Below are 22,949 nucleotides of genomic sequence, written 5' to 3'. Positions count from 1 at the left end.
CCCTGGTTTAGTATTGAACAGGAAGTTCTTGCCCCTTTTTTCGCCATTACAAATCCTTTCTATCAAACTAACCGGAGAAGTTAAGTTACACCCCGTAATCTCGCATTTGCACGCAGTATGGGCAAAAAGTGTTTAATTCGGACATTTATTTAAATGTTGCTTCGAGCATATGGCTGAACCCAAAGTTATGTATTAATAAGTCCCCTTTCTGCTGGACAGAGTGGATTGTGAGGGAGGTTAATATGCTCAGTGACCTATATGAGAGTGGAGTGTTGAGATCCTTTGAAAATTTGGTTCAACATTTTGGTATTCCCAGGTCTCAATTCTTTAGGTCAGTGGTTCCCAACCCTGTTCCTGGAGGCCCCCCAACACTACATATTTTGGATATCTCCCTAATCATACACACCTGATTCAACTCATCCACTCTTTAGTGGAGACTCCGAGACCTGAATTGGTTGTGTCAGAAAAGGGAGATACACAAATTGTGCAGTGTTGGGGGGCATCCAGGAACAGGGTTGGGAACCACTGCTTTAGGTATTTACAGCTGCGCCACCTGCTTTGTACTATTTTTTGGAGTAGCATACACCCCCCTAATGCGGCAGATACTCTGGAAGTGGTTATTACTGCTTTTGGAAAAGGCCATGAGGCATCAGTGTATTATTCCCTGCTAATTCAGAGTCTGGGAGATGGAGCTTTAACTTCTTTCAAGAGATTATGGGAGAAAGATTTAAAATTGGTATTGGAGGAGGGAGTGTGGGCTAGGATTCTAAAAAACATCATCTGTATCTAGAGATGCAAGGATGCACCTTATTCAATTCAAGATTTTACATAGATTCTATTGGACCTTGGATTCTATTGGATTCTATTGGGTCTTAAAAGACACACTTACCTGCTAGCGATGCCAATCAGAAGATGGGGACACAACTCGTGTTTTTTGGTGGTGTGTTAAGATCCAAGTATTCTGGTTGAGGGTTCAGAGTTTTATGTGTGACGTATTGGGCACTCAAATTTAATTTTGCCCCAGATTCTGTATTTTAGGCGATGGGGCGGTCATTGGTATAGGGGATAAAAACATAAGAAATTGGGTCCTAGCCAGTGTCATGATCGGTAGACAGATCATTCTTAGGGGATGGAAGTTGACTGGTGTGCCCTCATTTCGGGAGTGGTGCACGGAGATGGGCAGGGTGGCAGCATTTGAGGAGATGTCAGATCACCCTGGGGGTGTTTGATATGAAGTGGGGCAGCTATCTGACCTTTTTGGAGGGCTCTTGGGGAGGGGCAGTGGAGAGGGATTTATAGTATGAATATGTGTGATTATTATTAGTGCCCAACCGATATATCGGTCGGCCGGTATATTTTACCGATATGCACCGATATGTAAACGTTTTTCAGAACATATAATGCAGAAAACAATGCTTTAGAATTGGTGTCATAGTGTAGTTTGTCCAGCAGAGTGCACTCCGACTCCATAGTTTACAGAGCTGAACTGACGGTGGCTCTGCAGACAGGACGGAGTTCAGCGGTGTCATCACGGTAAGTTGTTGACTAGTCTGTTAAATACATACTGGAAACTTAATAAACAATGACCCCATCATTTTCCCTTTTCAATATAACTAATATAACATTAACTTTGTCCCTGACAACCATGTCACTCATGTCTGTTTGCTGTTAGCCAGCTATAGTTTGTCAGTGCAGTCAGTAATGTAGCAGATTGAAAGGTAAACATCAGAGCATCTTTTTGCAGCTCAGCAGACAATGGTGCAGTGGTGGATTTTGTCTGTTGAGTGTTGATTTCACACTATGTTATTACCTAGTTGGTGAGACACAATGCTGGAAAGTAAAATAAACAACGTCCGCCTTTTACTCTCTGTGACAACGAGCTTATAGCTAACTAGCTAATCACATAGCTACTTTCATTGTTGTCAGCTGAGTGGAAGCTAATGAGTAAACATGTATTCACCAAGCTATTTTGTTCAGGATTCACAGTTTGGTACCCCCTTCAACCGAACAATTCCAGTCGCTGCATTTAAAAGTTTGGTTTAATTAAAAATTAAATATATCGGCCACCATATCGGTAATCGGTGAATTTTCCCTCTCTAAAATTGGTATCGGTCTCAAAAATCCCATATCGGTCAGGCTCTAATTATTATTATTTTATATATATATATATATATATATATATATATATATATGTGTGTCAAATATATATATCGGTGAAAATTCACCGATTACCGATTTTTTTCTTTTGTTGTGTGTGTGTGTGTGATTTGGCTTTGACCACAGGGATGTTTGTTGGGGGTTAGGGTGGGGTTGGGGATTGAGAGGGGGAATAATGGGGGTTAAAAGTTGATTCTGTGCATTTATGTTTTGCTTTTCTGTTTCATGTGTTGGAATCAATAAAAAGTGTTAATTGGAAAAAAAGAAATAACTATAAAATATTCTGCACTTCCAAAAAAAAAAAAAAAAAAAAAAAAACTGGAAGCCTCCCAGGTTTCCCAGCAGCAATTATTCATCAGGGCAAAAGAGTCAAATGAAAACATCACCAAAGCAAGCTATGAGGTGGCAATCTTAATTGCTAAACATGGAAAACCTTTCTCAGAGTTTGATCAAGAATGTGTAATGAAGATTGCTGAAAACAGCTGTCCAGATATGAAGCCAGACTTTGCGAATGTTTGTCTTGCTCGCAACACTATTGCACGGAGAATTGAAGAAATATCATCCGGTATCAAAAGACAAGTTACTAAACGAGGCCGTAATTTTTATAATTTTTCTTTGGCCTTCGATGAGAGCACCAATATTCAGACACTGCCTAGCTACTCATTTTTGTAGAGGAATTGATGAGGACATGAACATCACAGAAGAACTGCTGGACCTCAAAAGTTTCAAGGGCCAGACAAGAGGTTTCTGGATTTACTGAAGTGTTTCTGAAGCTAGTGATGACATGAAACTGCCGTGGGAAAAATTATGCAGAATCACTACCGATGGAGCACCCGCAATGATGGGAGAAAGAAGTGGATTAGCATCATTGATCTGCAACAAAGTCAGCGAGCAAGGGGGCAATGCCGTTAAACGGCATTGTTTAATTCACCAAATGTCTGCAATTCAATCACATTGTGTCACCGGTTTTGAAAGCCATTAACTTTATTCGTGCCAAAGCCCTGTACAACCGCCAGTTTCAGCAGTTTCTCTCTGACATAGAGGCACAATATGGAGATGTAATTTATTGCAATGATGTTAGGTGTTTCAGATTGCACTGCAGCGTTTTTTCTCTCTTTGGAGAGAGATAGGCCAGTTTTTGGATGAGAAGGGTCATGCAATGAAAGAACTGTCAGACTCTAAGTGGCTGGCAGGTCTGGCATTTATAACTGACATTACCAAACATCTGAAAGCATTAAACATCAGCTTTCAAGGAAAAGACGCAGTGGTGAGCTGTATGTGCACATCAAGGTGTTTGCGACTAAACTTCAACTGTTCAAAGACAACTGACACAAAGTGAACCCAACAGCTCACATTTCCATGTGCTGCAAGAGGTAATGGACTGTTTCTCACAAGAAACATGCGGGCATGTGGGGAAGTATGCAAAAGTGATCGAAGACATCTCTGCTGAGTTTAACTAGCGTTTTAAGGATTTTGCCATCACTGAGCAAGATATGCATCTTTTCTCATCCCCTTTCTCCGTGGATCCCGGTGATGCTCCCCACGAACTGCAACTGGAGCACATAGACATGCAGTGCAATGATGAGTTGCGCTGTCAACATCAGCAGCTCTCACTAGTCGACTTTTATCGACATCTGAATAAAGAAAAATACCCCAAACTTCAAGCACATGCCAAGAGGATGTTGAACTTCTTTGGGTCCACATACCTTTGTGAACAGATGCTCTCTCTCGTGAACTTGAACAAAATCGCTTGAGGTCCAGAATAACCGATGCCCATCTGTATGACGTTTTGTGGGTTGCGACCACGGTTGTCAAACCAGACTTCACTAATGTGCTGCAATGCAGATTGCAGTACCATCCATCTCATTGAGTTGCCTGTCTGGTCTGAGTTTGCGGTTGACTGTTATAAATGTTATTACCTGTAAAAAGCTCTGAAAAAAATTAAGAGACCACTGCAAAATTATCAGTTTCTCTGGATTTACTATTTATAGTTATGTGTTTGAGTAAAATGAAAATTTTTGTTTTATTCTATAAAGTACTGACAACATTTCTCCCAAATTCCAAATAAAAATATTGTAAAATAACAAAAAAGGTGCAGTGTTTTCAGACCTCGAATAATGAAAAGAAAACAAGCTCATATTCATTTTTAAACAACACAATACTAATGTTTTAACTTAGGAAGAGTTCAGAAATCAATATTTGGTGGAATAACCCTGATTTTCAATCACAGCTTTCATGCATCTTGGCATGCTCTCTGCCAGTCTTTCACATTGCTGTTGGGTGATTTTATGCCACTCCTGGCACAAAAATTCAAGCAGCTCAGATTTGTTTGATGGCTTGTGGTTATCCATCTTCCTCTTGATCACATTCCAGAGGTTTTCAGTGGGGTTCAGGTCTGGAGATTGGGCTGGCCATGAATGGGTCTTGATCCGGTGGTCCTCCAACCACACTTTCATTGACCTGGCTGTGAGGCATGGAGCATTGTCCTGCTGGAAAAACCAATCCTCAGAGTTGGGGAACATTGTCAGAGCAGAAGGAAGCATGTTTTCTTCCAGGATAACCTTGAACATGGCTTAATTCATGCGTCCCTCACAAAGACGAATCTGCCCAATTCCAGCCTTGCTGAAGCACCCCCAGATCATCACCGATCCTCCACCTGGTCGTCTAATGATTAGACGGAGACCTGGAGAGGCGTGTCTCGCACCCACTATGAAATTTGGTGAAGGATCGGTGATGATCTGGGGGTGGTAGGGAGCATGCCAAGACGCATGAAAGCTGTGACTGAAAATCAGGGTTATTCCACCAAATATTGATTTCTGAACTGTTCCTAAGTTAAAACATTAGTACGGTGTTGTTTAAAAATGAACATGAACTTGTTTTCTTTGCATTATTCGAGGTCTGAAAACACTGCATCTTTTTTGTTATTTTGACTAGTTGTCATTTTCTGCAAATAAATGCTATAAATGACAATATTTTTATTTGGAATTTGGGAGAAATGTTGTCAGTACTTTATAGAATAAAATGTTTTTTTTTATTTTATTTTACTCAGACACATACCTATAAACAGTAAATCCAGAGAAACTGATAATTTCGCAGTAGTTTCCAGAGCTGTATATACAGTTGCAATCGAAATTATTCAACCCCCCAAGACAGTAAGGATTTACAAAGGTAAGCTTTTCTGATGACCCAGAATTTTTAAACTTTACATCAATCCCAGAACAACAGCAAAGGACCTTGTGAAGATGCTGGAGGAAACAGGTAGACAAGTATCTATACCCACAGTAAAACGAGTCCTATATCGACATAACCTGAAAGGTTGCTTGCTGAGCAGGGAAGAAGGCACTGCTCCAAAACCGCCATAAAAAAGCCAGACTACAGTCTGCAAGTGCACATGGGGACAAAGATCTTACTTGTTGGAGAAATATCATCTGGCCTGATGAAACAAAACTCGAATTGTTTGGCCATAATGACCATCATTATGTTCGGTGGAAAAAGGGTGAGGCTTGCAAGCCAAAGAACACCATCCCAACCGTGAAGCATGGGGGTGGCAGCATCATGTTGAGGGGGTGCTTTGCTGCAGGAGGGACTGGTGCACTTCACAAAATAGATGGTATCACGAGGAAGGAAATTTATGTGGATATATTAAAGCAACATCTCAAGACATCAGCCAGGAAATTAAAGCTCGGTTGCAAATGGGTTTTCCAAATGGACAATAACCCCAAGCATACCTCCAAAGTTGTGGCAAAATGGCTTAAGGACAACAAAGACAAGGTATTGGAGTGGCCATCACAAAGCCCTGACCTCAACCCGATAGAAAATTTGTGGGCAGAACTGAAAAACCATGTGCGAGCAAGGAGGCCTATAACCTGACTCAGTTACACCAGTTCTGTCTGAAGGAATGGGACAAAAATTCCAGCAAATTGTGGAAGCTTGTGGAAGGCTACCCAAAACATTTTGACCCAATTACAAACAATTTAAAGGCAATGCTACCAAATACTAACAAAGTGTATGTAAACTTCTGACTGACTAGGAATGTGATGAAAGAAATAAAAGCTGAAATAAATAATTTTCTCTACTTTGGCGGCCAAAAGTTTGGAATAATGTACAGATTTTGCCGTTTCAGAAGGAAACTGGTACTTTAATTCACCAAAGTGGCATTCAACTGATCACAAAGTATAGTCAGGACATTACTGATGTGAAAAAAAAAACAGCACCATCACTATTTGAAAAAAGTAATTTTTTATCAAATCTAGACAGTCCCCATTTCCAGCAGCCACCCTTATCCTTGAGCAATCATGTTAAATTGCTAATTTGGTACTAGAAAATAACTTGCCATTATATCAAACACAGTTGAAAGCTATCTGGTTAGTTAAATTAAGCTTAACATTGTCTTTGTGTTTGTTTTTGAGTTGCCACAGTATGCAATAGACTGGCATGTCTTAAGGTCAATATTAGGTCAAAAATGGCAAAAAAAATAAACAGCTTTCTCTAGAAACTCATCAGTCAATCATTGTTTTGAGGAATGAAGGCTATACAATGCTTGAAATTGCCAAAAAACTGAAGATTTCATACAAAGGTGTACACTACAGTCTTCAAAGACAAAGGACAACTGGCTCTAACAAGGACAGAAAGAGATGTGGAAGGCCAGATGTACAACTAAACAAGAGGATAAGTACATCAGAGTCTCTAGTAGTTTGAGAAATAGATGCCTCCCATGTCCTCAGCTGACAGCTTCACTAAATTCTACCCGCTCAACACCAGTTTCATGTACAACAGTAAAGAGAAGGCTAAGGGGTGCAGGCCTTATGGGAAGAATTGCAAAGAAAAAGCCACTTTTGAAACAGAAAAACAAAAAGGTTAGAGTTGGCAAAGAAACACAGACATTGGACAACAGATAATTGGAAAAGAGTCAAGTCATTTTTATTTGTATAGTGCCTTTCACAACACACATAGTTTCAAAGCAGTTTTACAGAAAATCATGCATTAACAGAAAATGAAACCTTATAATATCCCTGTAATATCTATAAAGTCTTAGAGTCATCATTGTGTAGTTTGATTAAATACGATTATGACGTGTGTATAAAAATAAGTAATTAAATAATAATTGTACTTAGAAACCCAGTGAGCATGCCGAAGGCGACTGTGGCTAGAAACATAAAACTCCATAAGATGTTAGTTAATGGAGAAAAATAACCTTGGGAGAAACCATGCTCACTGTGGGGGCCAGTTCCCCTCTGGCTAACAGCATGAATATAATGCCAATATTAGTAATTTATGTGCAGTGCAAGTCATGGTTTAAAATTAGTAAACTAAGTGAGTGTTAAGGGCCAGTGTTTAAACAAAGATTTTGTAAGAACTGTAAGATTAATGACTAATGTCATTGAAATTCATCCTGGATTAACTGCAGAAGTTCATATAGATGCATTGTCCTTTGTTAGCTGGCTGATGAAGGCTTTTGTTGGCAATTTATTGATAGTCTGTGTATTCCATTTTAAGAGTGTAGTCCATCATTAGACGAGGTGATGCTGGCCGAGATCACTGAGGTGCTTCGCAGTTCAACCGGCCGGTCATTTTGGTGAGGTCTATCCTAAGACCTCACCGAAACAGTGATATGTATCTTAACCCCACTAAGCATTTGTGGGATCAGTTAGACTGTAAGGTGCGTGAGAAGTGCTCGACAAGACAGCCACATTTATGGCAAGTGCTACAGGAAGCGTGGGGTGAAATGTCACCTGAGTATCTGGACAAACTGACAGCTAGAATGCCAAGGATCTGCAAAGCTGTCATTGCTGCATGTGGAGGATTTTTAAATGAGAACACTTTGAAGTAGTTTAAGTTAAACTATACATATCAGGGGCAGTGGTAGCTCAGCGGTTAAGGCTCTGGGTTACTGATCAGAAGGTCGGGGGTTCAAGCCCCAGCACTGCCAAGATGCCACTGTTGGGCCCTTGACCCTATCTGCTCCAGGGGCGCTGTATCATGGCTGACCCTGCACTCTGACCCCAGCCTAGCTGGGATATGTGGAAAAGAAGAATTTCACTGTATATGTGCAAATGTATAATGTGTGATCAATAAAGAAAATTATAATTATTATAATTATAAATTATTAATTACATTGTGATAGTTGAATGCCACTTTGGTGAATAAAAGTACCAATTTCTTTCCATAAGAACAAAATCTGTACATTATTCCAAACATTTGACCGCCAGTGTGTGTATGTATATATATATATATATATATATATATATACACACACACATACATACATATATACAGTGGTGTGAAAAAGTGTTTGCCCCCTTCCTGATTTCTTATTTTTTTGCATGTTTGTCACACTTAAATGTTTCAGATCATCAAACAAGTTTAAATATTAGTCAAAGATAACACAAGTAAACACAAAATGCAGTTTTTAAATGAAGGTTGTTATTATTAAGGGAAAACAAAATCCAAACCTACATGGCCCTGTGTGAAAAAGTGTTTGCCCCACCTGTTAAAACATAACTTAACTGTGGTTTATCACACCTGAGTTCAATTTCTCTAGCCACACCCAGGCCTGATTACTGCCACACCTGTTCGCAATCAATCAATCACTTAAATAGGACCTGCCTGACAAAGTGAAGTAGACCAAAAGATCTTCAAAAGCTAGACATCATGCCGAGATCCAAAGAAATTCAGGAACAAATGAGAAAGAAAGTAATTGAGATCTATCAGTCTGGAAAAGGTTATAAAGCCATTTCTAAAGCTTTGGGACTCCAGAGAACCACAGTGAGAGCCATTATCCACAAATGGCGAAAACATGGAACAGTGGTGAACCTTCCCAGGAGTGGCCGGCCGACTCCTGTATATGTATATGAGAAGTATCCAGCCCCCAGGTGTGTCCACAGCATCAAATATTGCCCCCTTTAAATAAAATTAGGATACCCCTGCCCTAGGGAATATTTACACTTGGACACTTCATGCGTTTTTACTGATAGGATTGCTATCCGATCGAATAAGCACATTCCATTTACCCTTGCTGCGCTTATTGTAAGTGTTTAGTTTTAGTTTCATCAGCTATCTGCATCAAATAAATTAAGTTCTGTGTCTCCTCAAACATGCACCTGTTTCTTTCTTTGTTATTATTTACTGCACGACACGAGTCCTATGCAAATACTAGGTAACAAGTATTAAGTGTTGCATTTATCCAATGCTGATGTAATGTTTTTTGGGTGGAGTAAAGTTTACATGTGTGGCTTGAACAGCCAGAACACCCCATAAGAGTAGAGTTTGATCCTCCTGGTTTAGCATGATACCGCCGCTGGGAGCAGCTGGCCTTTGCAGCTGATCTGGGAACAGGTGGTTTAGGGAAGGCTTTAGGACACAGGTCCTGGATCAGAGGGGAGATGAGGTTATCTGCTGAAAGTGACTAACACAGTCACACTGCTAGAGAACTAGAACAGATGGAGATGATAAAAGAGAGATGTTCAGACCAATAATGAGATGTTTGAGAGAATGGCCTAAGGATAGTGTGGTGCCAGTTTATCTCTGTGTCAGTGTGTGCATGTGTGTATTATTCCAAAGTCTGGGAAGCCACAGTGAATGCAAATACCATGACAATAAGAACGGACAAGAGGAAAGGGATTATGGTCTATGTTTAGTTTGTAAAAGATGTGACAGGCTAATCAGAATCGTATGTCTTTTTCTTATGAAAACAGAGAGGTTTTGTGACCGTTTAAATCAAATCAAATCAAATCACATTTATTGTCACACAGCCATATACACAAGTGCAATGGTGTGTGAAATTCTTGGGTGCAGTTCCGATCAACATAGCAGTCGTGACAGTGATGAGACATATAACAATTTACAATAACATCAAATTAACACAACACAATTTAAACATATGTTATACATAATTACACTCAATTTAAAACATCACATTAACACAACACAATTTAAGCATCTGTTATTCCCATAATTACACTCAACTTAAAACATCAAATTAACACAACACAATTTAAACATCTGTTATACATAATTACACTCAACAATATACAAATAATAACATACACTGTACAGTATACAATATGCTGTTTTTGTTTTTTTTTGTTTTTTACTATATAGATACACATTATTCAATAAAAATTAAAATATATATAAAAAAAGTATATATATATATATATATATATATATATATAGAATGTACAGTATTGTACTGTATTGACATTCAGGCTGTCGGTTGATAGTCAGTTGTTAAGAGAGACATAATATAATAACAGTAATATAATTTATGACAGTCCGGTGTGAGATAAAAGAGTAATAAAGTGCAGGGCCGATGTATTTTGATCGTGGGAGATCAAGAGTTCAGAAGTCTGATTGCTTGGGGGAAGAAGCTGTCATGGAGTCGGCTGGTGCGGGTCCTGATGCTGCGATACCGCCTACCTGATGGTAGCAGTGAGAACAGCCCATGGCTCGGGTGGCTGGAGTCTCTGATGATCCTCCGAGCTTTTTTCACACACCGCCTTGTATATATTTCCTGGAGGGAGGGAAGCTCACCTCCGATGATGTGTTTGGCAGTTCGCACCACCCTTTGCAGTGCTTTGCGGTTGTGGGCGGTGCTATTGCCGTACCAGGCGGAGATACAGCCAGTCAGGATGCTCTCCACAGTGCAGGTGTAGAACCGTGTGAGGATGTGGCGGTTCATTCCAAACTTCCTCAGCCGTCTCAGGAATAAGAGGCGCTGATGAGCCTTCTTCACAATGACTTCAGTGTGGATGGACCATGTGAGTTCCTCAGTGATGTGGACACCCAGGAACTTGAGGCTGCTGACTCTCTCCACTGGTGCTCCATTGATGGTGATTGGACTGTGTTCTCTGTCTTTTCTTCTGAAGTCCACCACAAGCTCCTTTGTCTTACTGACGTTGAGGGAGAGGTTGTGCTCCTGACACCAGCGTGTCAGAGTGTGCACCTCCTCTCTGTAGGCTGTTTCATCATTGTCAGTGATCAGACCTACCACCGTCGTGTCATCAGCAAACTTAATGATGGCATTGGAGTTATGTGTTGCCAAACAGTCATGTGTGTACAGGGATACAGTAGTGGGCTGAGAACACAGCCCTGCGGGGCTCCAGTGTTGAGGGTCAGTGATGAGGAGATGTTGCTGTCTATTCTAACCACCTGGCGTCTGCTTGACAGGAAGTCCAGGATCCAGCTGCACAGCGAGCTGTTTAAGCCCAGAGCCCGGAGTTTCTCATCTAGCTTGGAGGGCACTATGGTGTTGAATGCTGAGCTGTAGTCTACAAACAACATTCTCACATAAGTGTTCTTTTTTTCCAGGTGGGAGAGAGCAGTGTGTATTGTAGATGCAATGGCATCATCAGTGGAGCGGTTGTTGCGGTAAGCAAACTGCAGCGGGTCAAGATTGAGTGGTAATACAGAGCAGATGTAATCTCTGATTAGTCTCTCAAAACATTTGCTGATGATGGGGGTCAGAGCAACAGGACGCCAGTCATTTAAACACGTTATTTTTGATTGTTTTGGAACAGGCACAATGGTGGATGTTTTAAAGCATGTGGGGACTACAGACAAAGAGAGGGAAAGGTTGAAAATGTCCGTAAAAACACCAGCCAGCTGGTTCGCGCACGCTCTGATGACGGGGCCCGGAATGCCGTCTGGACCCGCGGCTTTGCGGATATTCACCCGTCGGAAGGATCGGGTTACATCCGCTACAGAGACGGAGAGTGAACTAACCTCTGTAGCTTCAGCAGCGAGAGCTCTCTCCGCGAGGGCGGTGTTATTTCCCTCGAAACGAGCATAAAAAGTATTTAGCTCATCCAGTAGAGAGGCAGCGGTGTTCATGGCGGAGTTTTTATTCCCTTTAAAGTCTGTGATGATGTTAATTCCCTGCCACATGCTTCTAGAGTTGGTGGTGTTAAACTGTCCTTCAATCTTGCTCCTGTACTGGCGTTTTGCTGTTTTTCGGAGGGCATAACTGGCTTGTTTATGCTCCTCCGCGTTCCCGGAATTAAAAGCGGAGGTCCGCACATTAAGTGCCGCGCGAACATCGCTATTGATCCACGGCTTCTGATTCGGATAGATTCGCACAGTTCTGGTCGGAATCACTTCCTCTACGCACGTTCTGATGAAACACATTACGCTATCAGCGTAAAGCTCGATGTCGTCATCAGAGGCGGACCGGAACATCTCCCAGTCCGTGCGGTCTTGTAGCGTAGAGTCTGATTGGTCCGACCAGCACTGGATCGTTCTGAGGGTGGGTGCTTCCTGTTTCAATTTCTGCCTGTAAGCGGGCAGAAGCAGAATGGAAGAGTGGTCCGATTTGCCAAATGGTGGGCGGGGGAGGGATTTGTAGCCATCCCGGAACGGAGAATAGCAATGGTCCAAAACCCGGTCCCCTCGTGTGTTGAAACTAATGTGCTGGTGATATTTTGGTGCGACTGATTTTAAACTGGCTTTCTTAAAGTCCCCGGTCACAATGAACGCGGCCTCAGGGTGCGCGGTTTCCTGCTCACTTATACTCCCATACAGTTCCTTGAGTGCCCGGTCTGTGTCGGCTTGTGGGGGAATGTACACAGCAGTGATAATGACCGCTGTGAATTCCCTCGGTAGCCAGAATGGTCGACACAGAAGCATAAGAAATTCCAGATCAGGAGAACAGAAAGACTTGATGGAATGTACGTTCCTCTGATCACACCAGGATTTGTTGATCATAAAACATACACCACCTCCTCTAGTTTTACCTGAGAGGTCTTTCGCTCTGTCCGCTCGGAGCATGGAGAACCCCGCGGGTTCAATGGCTGAGTCTGGAATCTCCGCAGACATCCAAGTTTCCGTAAGGCAGATAATGCAGCAGTCCCTCGTCTCTCGTTGGAAAGAGATCCGCGCTTTCAGCTCGCAGAGCTTGTTATCCAGAGACTGAACATTTGCCAGTAGAATAGTGGGTAGCGGGGGTCGATTTGCGCTGCGTCTTACTCTGATGAGAACGCCGGCTCTGTTTCCCCTTTTCCTCCTGTGTTTCCGCGGCAGTGCTGCCCAGACAAAGGGCTCCGCTTGCGTGTTTGTAAACAGCGGGTTGGCATTGAGGAATCTGAAGTCCGGTTTTCGGTGTGAGATCGCTGAACCAATGTCCAAAAGTGTTTGTCTGTCGTAGACAATAAGGCAGACAACATCCAAGACAAAAAACATAAGAATTGTAAACAAAACAAACAAACCATTGCTATGTTGTGTCGGAGCTCGCAACGCAGCAGCCATACTCGGCGCCATCTTGAGTCCGTTTATCTTATATTATAAGGCATGTAAAGAATAAGAACTCGCTAACAAAAAAGTACCAAAAGTGTTACGGTATTACCATGTTTTCTGACATGTACAATCTTAGCATCACGATTTTTTTGGACATGGACCACAGTAATTGCATGGTTCTTTTTCAAATATTTGCTCTGTATCTTACTACAAAAAATGTCTCTGCCATGACAGACAATGGAAGCACCAATTACACCCCATCTGTCCTAAGAACAGGCCAATCACAGCTTATAGTAAGGAGCTCACCCCCTCCCTATAAAAGCACGCACAGGCAGTTCTAGTGGATGCGGAAAGTTGTGCCACTGTAGTGCAATGCCGACTAAGATCTTGAAGAGGAGGCTTCGTGTGGCTGGCTGGCTGCATCGTCCAATGATGATCTGTGCCTTTCAGTTAACCTTCCAACTGAAAATAGGGCTCAATCCTCACTCCCGTGGAATCTTTTTTCATGGGGCGATATTATGGATGCTGAGTCTCCCGAGCTTAAGCCACTATTTGACCAACAGTTACTAGTGGAAGGCAGATACACATCTAGGCAGATGGTGATGACAAGGAGATGCAAGTTCGCCTCCTCCGTATTGAGCCGGATGATGATGAGGATGACTCAATTTTGTTTTCAGCCCAAGTGTCCAAGGGAAATTCGATTTTCTCAATGCCCAGGTTGATTTGAAGTATATGTTTGGCCTGGCGATTGCGGTCCTGAGACAGAGATGTAACCTTGAAAAGAAAGTCTGCATCCTCCTGCCCTTTCACGACCTGTTCCCATGATTCAGAACAAGAGATTTGTGAATGAGGCCACGCAGGACTACAAAGCCCCAGAGCACTGAGCAGAAGCCTCGCCACCCCGCTGCTTCAAATGCAGCAAAAAGAACAGCAGTGAATTGCAAGTTGGACAGCTCTTCTCAACTGTAAGTGCTATATATTCCAAGATAATTGTTCTTGTGCTTACTGTATCTGGTACTTTTTTAACAAAACCAGAGCAGATAGTTTTAGTGGTTGTTGTTCTTACATCATATATTCGGGTCATGATACAATGCCCACGTCCCTGGATGAAGTATGTCAGAAATCTATTCATAGTCCTCGCATACATACCTAAAAGAAGTTTTGCCAGCAGATAAGTGAGTCCTTCATCAAATACAGTGCATACTGTGACAGTACATGGTTTTGGATGAAGGTATAGTGTCCACTGTTTTTTATCTTGTGGATGAAAATGCACTTTTGGGTGTGGATGCACTAGCACACCCATGGCCGGATGTGCTGCAATGGGTTCCCACCTCTAAGTCTAATTTCTCCCACCCTAAGCAGGGTCAGGGAAGGCGGATTATCTCTCCTTCTAATAGCCCCTCATTGGCTGAGGAGGTTATTGTTATTGGCAGAGATTGTTCAACTTCTGCAGAGGGAACCCTGGCCCCTTCCATTATGCAGGGACATTCTGTCACAAGCAAATGGGCAGATATTTCATCCCCACCCGGAACGGGTCAGTTTTTGGGTCTGGCCCGTGAAAGGTAAAAATTGAATGCGCTTGAACTTTCAAAAGAAGTTATAAACACTATTCGGAGCGCTAGAGCTCCGTCTACACATTCCTTTTTATCCTGGTTTAATTTTTAGATTTGGTTAATATATTCGGGTTCAGGTCGTGTTCATGTTTCGCACGCTCACGTGCTCTCTTTCACAGATGCGCGAATGGACAAGTTTATTAGAACAATAATGTTATGATGGACAAAATATTTAAACTGGCTGCATAAAATAATTTGTAAGGGAAAAATACTCTGAATAGGGAACTCTAAAACACCACCATCATCTCTATGATTGATGTTTTAATGTTTGTGTCTAAGCTTATGTGTTTTGGTGCACGTGTGTTTAACCGTCTGACATCAGTTACATATAAATTATGTTTATAAATCACTTCAGACTATAAGTCAAAGGACCTTTCAGACGTTTAAAAAAAACTTGACTTATATTCCAGGAAATTAAGATGTTAGATCAGCGAACAGAAAATCTGATTTGAATCGTGCATGTCACTTTATTTAGCAAGCATCAGATTTCTAGTCTCACATTTCAATTTAAAGCATGCAATGATGCAGTTGCTAATAATGTCACCAGACAAGTCCCTCACAACTTTTATGTCATTTGGCACGTGTTAATTTTGGACCCTGTTTCCATTGTATGGCTGACTTTTTTCTGTACGAAACTCATAAAGTGTCTCTCTCTGCTGCTTTCTCTTTTCAAAGTCTGATTTCGGCTTAATTTCGTAGATACGCTATTAGTAGTAATGTACATATGTGTTCACAATTTGAACTGTGGCTGGCTGAACATTAAGACCATAACACTTTTGATTTCCTTTGGGGTGGGGAGGGGGTCCATAATAGACAAGGCAGAAGAGGTAAATTCCCTAATTTTAAGGATGGACAACAGGGTCTCACAATGTTTTATTCCTCCTCATAGCATGTTATTACTATATGTAACTTTTTCATGATAATATCGTGCAACATCGATTTTGCCTTTCCGTGGGACCCCCTCCTGTAAGGGATTTACATAACATTACCCACAGTCCAACGCCCCTGGATTTTGGGTTCGGGCTTAAAATCTAAGGGTAGCATCTGGGTCAGGTAAGGTCAAGTCACACAGTCTCAGCTACGGGTCAGGTTTCATTTTAAGGCCCGTGCAGACCTCTATTTGGACAACACTGACTTGCATTGTATGGTTATATTCAATTAATATCTCTACCAAAAAAAAAAAAAAAAAAAACATTTCGTAGAAAAAATAAAGTCATGTGAGTTTGAGAAATGTTCTTTTAATGTGCAGATAAGTGTGCAAATGTAAGCAAGCCATTTCCCAAAAAAAGTGTAAATACTGCGGCACTATCAAAACCTGTTATTAACCGGTTATTGCACAACTACAGCTCTCACAAAAGAGACCTTTTGTGTCTCCATAAAGCATACTGCATGCACAATCCAGTCAACTATGCTAACCGATCTATATTCAGAAAAATTGTATACAGCAGGGTTCAAAAGTCCATACTGAAAATCTTGGATTCAAAACCTTGAAAAAAAAAAAAAAAAACTTAAATACGCAAATTTGTGATAGTTATATTGGCTGTTAACTCCTTTGCATGAAAGGTCAGATGCTTTCATTGAAGCACACAAGATGCTTTTTGGAACAATCTTAAATCATGCAGGGATAACATGGATTGTCAGGATTTGCAAAAATCTGAGGAGTCCATGCCAGCTAGAGTGCATATTGTCATAAAAGCAAAAGGGACATACCAAATACTAAGAAATTCATGTTAGTATTTTAATTGAACTTTTCACTCAAATTGCTATGTTGATTATATAATTTGTAATTACACAACTCAATTAGAAATGCTCAGAAAGTGGACTTGGCACTTTGAACCCCGTCAATACACTATGGTACTGCTACAGAACTTTTTATAAGGGCTGTATCAATGAAGTAAATTTTGCTGATGCCCTAGACTAAGTTTGGGCTGGCAAATATGGCAGTCGTATTGGACTTCCATTGCCACCTAGCACAAAATAAAAAGTTTTTAATGACAAATGCCATTTCAGAGATGCCCTATTCACAGTCTGTCTTGATTAACTTATTGCAGGAGCAAGAGTGCTTAATAATAGGGGGCTACTGAGGTAACGTGAGCAGTATTTCCCTGGTCATGTGATCTCAACATTGCAGCCCAGATAAGGCGACCCACTCCATGTAAAATAAAACAGCTTTTATTAGGCTACTGATATGAGTCTTCATCTCAAGTGAGAGTGTACATAATTTTAAACATACTTTTACATATCCAATCCTATCATATGCAAGTCCTATTAATTTCCTTGTGTAAAACTTTTTTAATGAGGGGAAAATTTACTGGGTGAAACTTTACCAGCTAATATGAAGTTAAAATATGATTGTGACGAGGCGGAGGGCGTGGCTGGACCGTGATGGTGTACGGCCGGCGCTGAATCAGCTGATCAGTGGGAGAGCGAGATAAAGGGGAGCCGGAGACGCCAGTTCGAGAGAGAGAGACGCACACGGCCGCGTTGTGTGTGTGTCTGTGTTCATGTTTGTTTTATGTTATTTTAAGTTGAGTTTTACCATTAAACTTTATGTTTACTGTTCAGACGGTTCCCGCTTCCTCCTTGCCCATCCTTATAATGTTACAGTGGTGCCGAAACCCGGGAGGGAGGAGGGATGTGCTGTCGCGGAGTCCGCCATCCGGCAGGGGAGCAGCCGTGGCTGTCTGCCTGGGGACGGAGAGGTCGCTGCCATCCGCCGAGAGCCGGAGGAACGGCTGCCGTCCGCCGAGAAGGGGAGGAGCGAGATGTCGTCCGCCAGAGGGCGGAAGAGCGGTTGAGGACCAGGCAACAGCGCGTCCGTGAACCGGCAGGCAAGTTTTCTCTCTCTCTCTCTTTGTCTCTTTCGCTTGCCCTTTCGAGGGAAAGGGAGGTCCCCACGCCTCCTCTCGTCTTTCTCCCAGGTTCCCAGGAGGCGGGTGGACCACCGGCTGACAGAACAGCTGGAAGGTCAACATCTCTCTTCCAGAGATGGCGGGGGGATTAGGTCAGTCCAGTGTACGCCCCGGCCTGAATCGGGCGGGGAAGGAGTGTTACGAGGAGGAGGGCGTGGCCGTGAGGATGCATGGCCAGTGCTGAATCAGCAGGAGAGCGAGATAAAGGGGTGCCAGAGACTCCAGTTCGAGAGAGAGGGAGATGCACGTGGCCATGCTGTGTGTGTCTGTGTTCATGTTTGTTTTGTTATTTTAAGTTGAGTTTTAACATTAAATTTTGTTTACTGTTCAGCCGGTTCCCGCCTCCTCCTTGCCCGTCCTTATACTGTTACAATGATCAAATCCCCTATGAAGTCATAGATACAGAAAGACGTCAGAACAAGAGGAAGATTAACTTAAGGGAAGATAAAACAAGCAAGCAGATTTATATGTCCACACACAAACACACACCTCTTCAGATTCTCATTAGCACTTGATCTGAGGTGAGAAGCTAAAAGACCTGAGACATGCCCTTCATGTCAACAAAGCAACACTCAGTCCTACATACCCACTCATTCACTCACCTGCATCAAAAGTGAGGAACAATTGGGAATTTATAAAGGACGAAACTGACGTGAAAATGTTCTTATGTGTACTTAAGATAACAAGCATGCATTTGAAGTTTTTTGCGCTTATGCTGCTGTGTGCCAGATTTTACTATGCAAATATGAAAAGCTAGAAAAACTTGAATTAAGTGGTTTGACTTGAGCTGGAGAAAGGGAAGATGTGATCAGGGCGCTGCATCATGCTGATCTGAGACTGAAAATGGGCTGAGGGGGTGATATACAATTTTCAAATATGAAAAGCTAGACTCTGACTGAGTAATCAATCAGTGAGCATGTTTATGTGAACAGGAATATTCATATAGAAGTCAGAATGTTTGTGTATGTGTAATGTAAATGCTTTACAGTATTTTATATACTGTATCTGCTGTAACTGAATATTTCTTTATAGCCATAATATAGTTTCCATAATAAATTAATTTTGAGACCTACGAGATAACAGGCAGGTGTAATATAAGGTATGTAATATGTCAAGCACATTTTGAAGGGAGAAGGAGGGATTACAGTTTACAGCACTCAAAACATAACTAATTCAATACAGATGGTTAAAAGCATGTCTCTTTTTTAAAACTCACCTAAATTTTTACATCAATTCATCCTTTAGCCTCTTGTCTTCTATTGTTGAGGACATAAAAACGAATAATTTGACTAAAATACTAAAATGCAGCATAATCAATGGCAAGAGCAAGCAGAATAGCGAGAAAAGAACAAGCATGTAGTTTATACAGAACACGATTGCCATGTAGACTATTAATATTTCATTACATGTAAAGGAGCGTACACCATAAGAATGTGGACATTGGTTGAAGAATGGTGTGGATTTACAGTAAACGTGATTCAAATGGATTTATAATTGATAATAAAAAATACAGTAACTGATGATGATTTGTTGATTAGGCTACATTATCTGGTAAGGAAGGTTTTTTAGAATACCATACCAACCGCAGAAGAACATTCCATATTCCGTTCGTAAGAACCATTTAAAAAATTGTCATATGTACATATTTAAGATAATTTTATGGACATCTTTATTAATGAGGCCGCAGGGGCCTGATGTATAAATCTTGCAGACTGTGCGCACATTTTTATGGCAAGTTCTTTTTTTAAAAATCCCTATGTGTGTACGTGGGAAATTGCGTATGCACAAAATGGGCACTGAAATGTGCATAGGCCATTTCCCACACACACATCGGGATTTATAAAAAAATAACTTGCCGTAAATATGTGTGAACCATCCATAAACACTTGACTATGCGTACGCACTCTTTTACTGGTGTGTGTGAATTGACGATTCTAACTGGCCAAGTAATTAACTGAACAGACTGATTTAAAACTTTTCATATAATAACCCACATTTAGAATAAAAAAGTAAGGAGTTAAGCACTCAGATCAAAAGTATTGTTAAGCAGCCATTATTAGGCTATATTAATTTTACGTAAATAATTGAAAATGCATAAATATAAGCTGTAAAAAGGAAATGGCCTGGTAAAACTGACGCAATTATACCACTGCAAAGACTGGTGGTCAGCTTGATTGGTGCTGTACAGCCGCACACAGGTGCAGAACTGGACAACACTGGCATAAAATGTGAGAATAGGACAATTAAATAAGATAAGATATATTCTCTGCAAACAAGTCTTAATACAAAATTATGCTTCTCAGGTAAACTGATCTTGCTAAAGGGATGTTTCGATATTTTTACAATAAAACAAGACAAAGAATTTTTTAACAACAGTCAATTTACAGTACACGCAACATGTTGGCTTCAGTGTGCATATTATCTATAGTTTCTCGTACCATTAAACACAGTAGTATCACATGTCTGGATGGCAATATGCAATGGTAATTATATGCAGATGAGGGTTATGCATAGTAAAAACAGCTGTTGCAAGTTCCATATATGGTTATTTTGGAGAGGAGACAGGGTGGGGAATAAAGCACGTGCATGTATGCAAAATATTCAGCTAACTGGGATTTATAAAAGGAATTTGTTCAGGTTCTGGCGTACGTACAATTTTATAAATATGAAAACTCACTTTTATGCATACGCACACTTTTAGGATGAAATCTACGCCAAGTTTTTTACATGAGGTTGCAGGAAACTCTACACATTAAAACATGAAATGCTTATATTCTATTTTTGTGCAAAGTTAAAGCAATGTTCTGGTTTCAATACAAGTTAAGCTCAATCAAAAGCATTTGTGTTATAATATTAATTACCACAGACAAGAATTTTGACTCATCCCACATTTATTTAAAGCAAAAATCCCAGTTACAGTAATGTCTATAGTGTGTTTCAGAGAGTTTAAGAGCAGGTATGTAAAGGTCTTTTTTTGAAAGCATGAATAAAAACCCGAATTATTCAGGAAAAACCTGTTTATTATATGAGCTTTAAAGTTGTCTAAATCTTCCCTTTTGAGGTGGGCATACTTTTATAGGTAGATGAACTTGTGGTTATGTGTTATTGAAGTACTGTAACTCCTGTGAAATTATTTGTAGTGGTAAATCGACAATATGCCACAAATGTTTTCCACAGATCTTAACATCTTTTTAACCTGAAACATTCTTTCAATGCTTCATGGTTCTTTTCATTACTGAAATACATCCCAGATAAAAAAAAAAAAACAAGCTCAGAATCTACTGTGTGCAATGTACAAACATATAATACACAATTCTGTCCCTGTGTGTGTGTGTGTTTTGGGTGGTTTAAGAGGACATTGTATGTTACAAACTGGTAATTACAAGGGTATTATTCTATAAATGTGGTTTATGAGGACATTTCTCGTGTCCCCATAATTCAAATCGCTTAAAAAAATAAATACAAAAAAACATACTAAACGATGTTTTTTTGAAAATGTAAAAATGCAGAAAGTTTTTTGTGAGGGTTAGGATATAGAATCTATAGTTTGTACAGTATAAAAATTATTATGTTTATGGAGAGTCGTGTGTGTGTGTGTGTGTGTGTGTGTGAATGTGTTTACACTCACTTCCTCTGTAAAAGGAGACAGTAATCCACCATGACAGGAACCATGTCCTGCAGAGGAGAAAAGGAGAAAAAGAAAGAAAAATTTCAAGTGATGCTTACTTCTGTATACTGTAGGGAACAATGAGTGACATTATTAAACATTTTATTTTTATTTTTATCAGAATTAACAACGTTGACAAAGAAGACAAATTAAACCACTACAGGTTTCCATGCTCAATACTAACACAAATTAACAAGTCCACTGGCTCTCATTTATCAGTAAATGATGGGAAAACTCTCAGTGAAAGACTTTCTTAGCAGCTAATTCATAAATTAAATCCAGATGGGACAAAAATAGTCAACCAGATAGATCAAGTTTGTCAAGAAAAAGTTGACGTTGGGTTAGTACTTGTCTGGGGATTGGGGACGGTTTAGGGATTTTGGAAAAAACAGAATAACATTATGCTGGCTTTGTCAAATAACACCTATGAGCTAAACACAATTGTGACGAGGAGGAGGGTGTGGCCAGGCCGTCCGTCCCCAGGCAGACGGCCGCGGATGCTCGCCTGGCGGATGGCAGTGGTGAGGACTCCGCAACAGCACATCCCTCCTCCCTCCTAGGATTCAGCACCACTGTAACAGGTAAAGGTTGGGCAGGGAGGAGGTGGGAACCGGCTGAACAGTCAACATAAAGTTTTAATAGCAACCTCAACTTAAAACCAACATGCAGCGCGGCCGTGTGCGTCTCTCTCCCAAACCGCCGTCTCCGGCTGCCCCTTATCTTGCTCTCCCACTGATCAGCTGATTCAGTGCTGGCCATGCTCCATCACGGCCCGGCAACACCCTCCTCCTCATCACAACCATTAAGAAAGCAGTGGATTGTTGTGGGCTAGTAAAAAAAAAAAAAAAAAAGTATGTTATCTTCTTTTCTTTAAAAGAACCAAATGCATTGTATTACCTTGTGAAAGGAAAAATAATGCTTACAGGCAAATTTCAACTAATAAAAAATTTGAGGTTTTCTTTTATGGTACTTTTCTGATCATTTATTTTTTTTACTTTTTCGCACTTGACAGGCCCATCTCCTGTTCACGTTTGTTGTATGGAAAAGAGCAGCTTGGACATTCTAAACGGCTTCTTTAGTATTCCACAGAGGAAAGTCATCATGAGGATAAGTAGATTACAATTAATCACATTAATCACAATTATTTAATCTATTGATACTGTAGCTCTATTTTTCATATATATATATATATTCTTTTTGTATTTTTTTTCATATATTTGCATTTATCATATATTTTTCATTTTATGATCCAGTGTATTTCTGTCTCTGGTGGGGCATGTAATGTGCTGTCTGTATTTGGGCAGTTCACATGTGAGATTAGCCTTGTTAAAATCCCCAATAATAATAGTGAATGAGTCCGGGTATTGTTGT

At 40.7% G+C, this 22,949-nt stretch overlaps 2 protein-coding genes across 2 annotated transcripts in view; both read right to left on the bottom strand.

Annotated features, from left to right (window-relative positions):
• Positions 1-16,009, bottom strand: part of LOC127444918 (uncharacterized) — a 239,234-nt gene extending 223,225 nt beyond the window's left edge. Inside the window, exon 1 of the mRNA XM_051704580.1 lies at positions 11,102-16,009. Within this exon, the coding sequence (XP_051560540.1) occupies positions 11,143-13,410 (2,268 nt within the window). The 5' untranslated portion in view covers positions 13,411-16,009 and the 3' untranslated portion in view covers positions 11,102-11,142. The remainder of the gene's footprint in view (positions 1-11,101) is intronic.
• The window catches only part of LOC127444744 (vacuolar protein sorting-associated protein 8 homolog), an 84,208-nt gene that overhangs the window by 31,143 nt on the left and 30,116 nt on the right, over positions 1-22,949 (bottom strand). Inside the window, 1 exon segment of the mRNA XM_051704306.1 lies at positions 21,540-21,586. Within this exon segment, the coding sequence (XP_051560266.1) occupies positions 21,540-21,586 (47 nt within the window).

The sequence above is a fragment of the Myxocyprinus asiaticus genome, chromosome 8 (assembly GCF_019703515.2).
Source record: "Myxocyprinus asiaticus isolate MX2 ecotype Aquarium Trade chromosome 8, UBuf_Myxa_2, whole genome shotgun sequence".
In the NCBI taxonomy this organism is placed as follows: Eukaryota; Metazoa; Chordata; class Actinopteri; order Cypriniformes; family Catostomidae; genus Myxocyprinus; species Myxocyprinus asiaticus.
The sequence above is the reverse complement of the archived record's forward strand: the minus strand, read 5'-3'. Positions and strand labels throughout refer to the sequence as shown.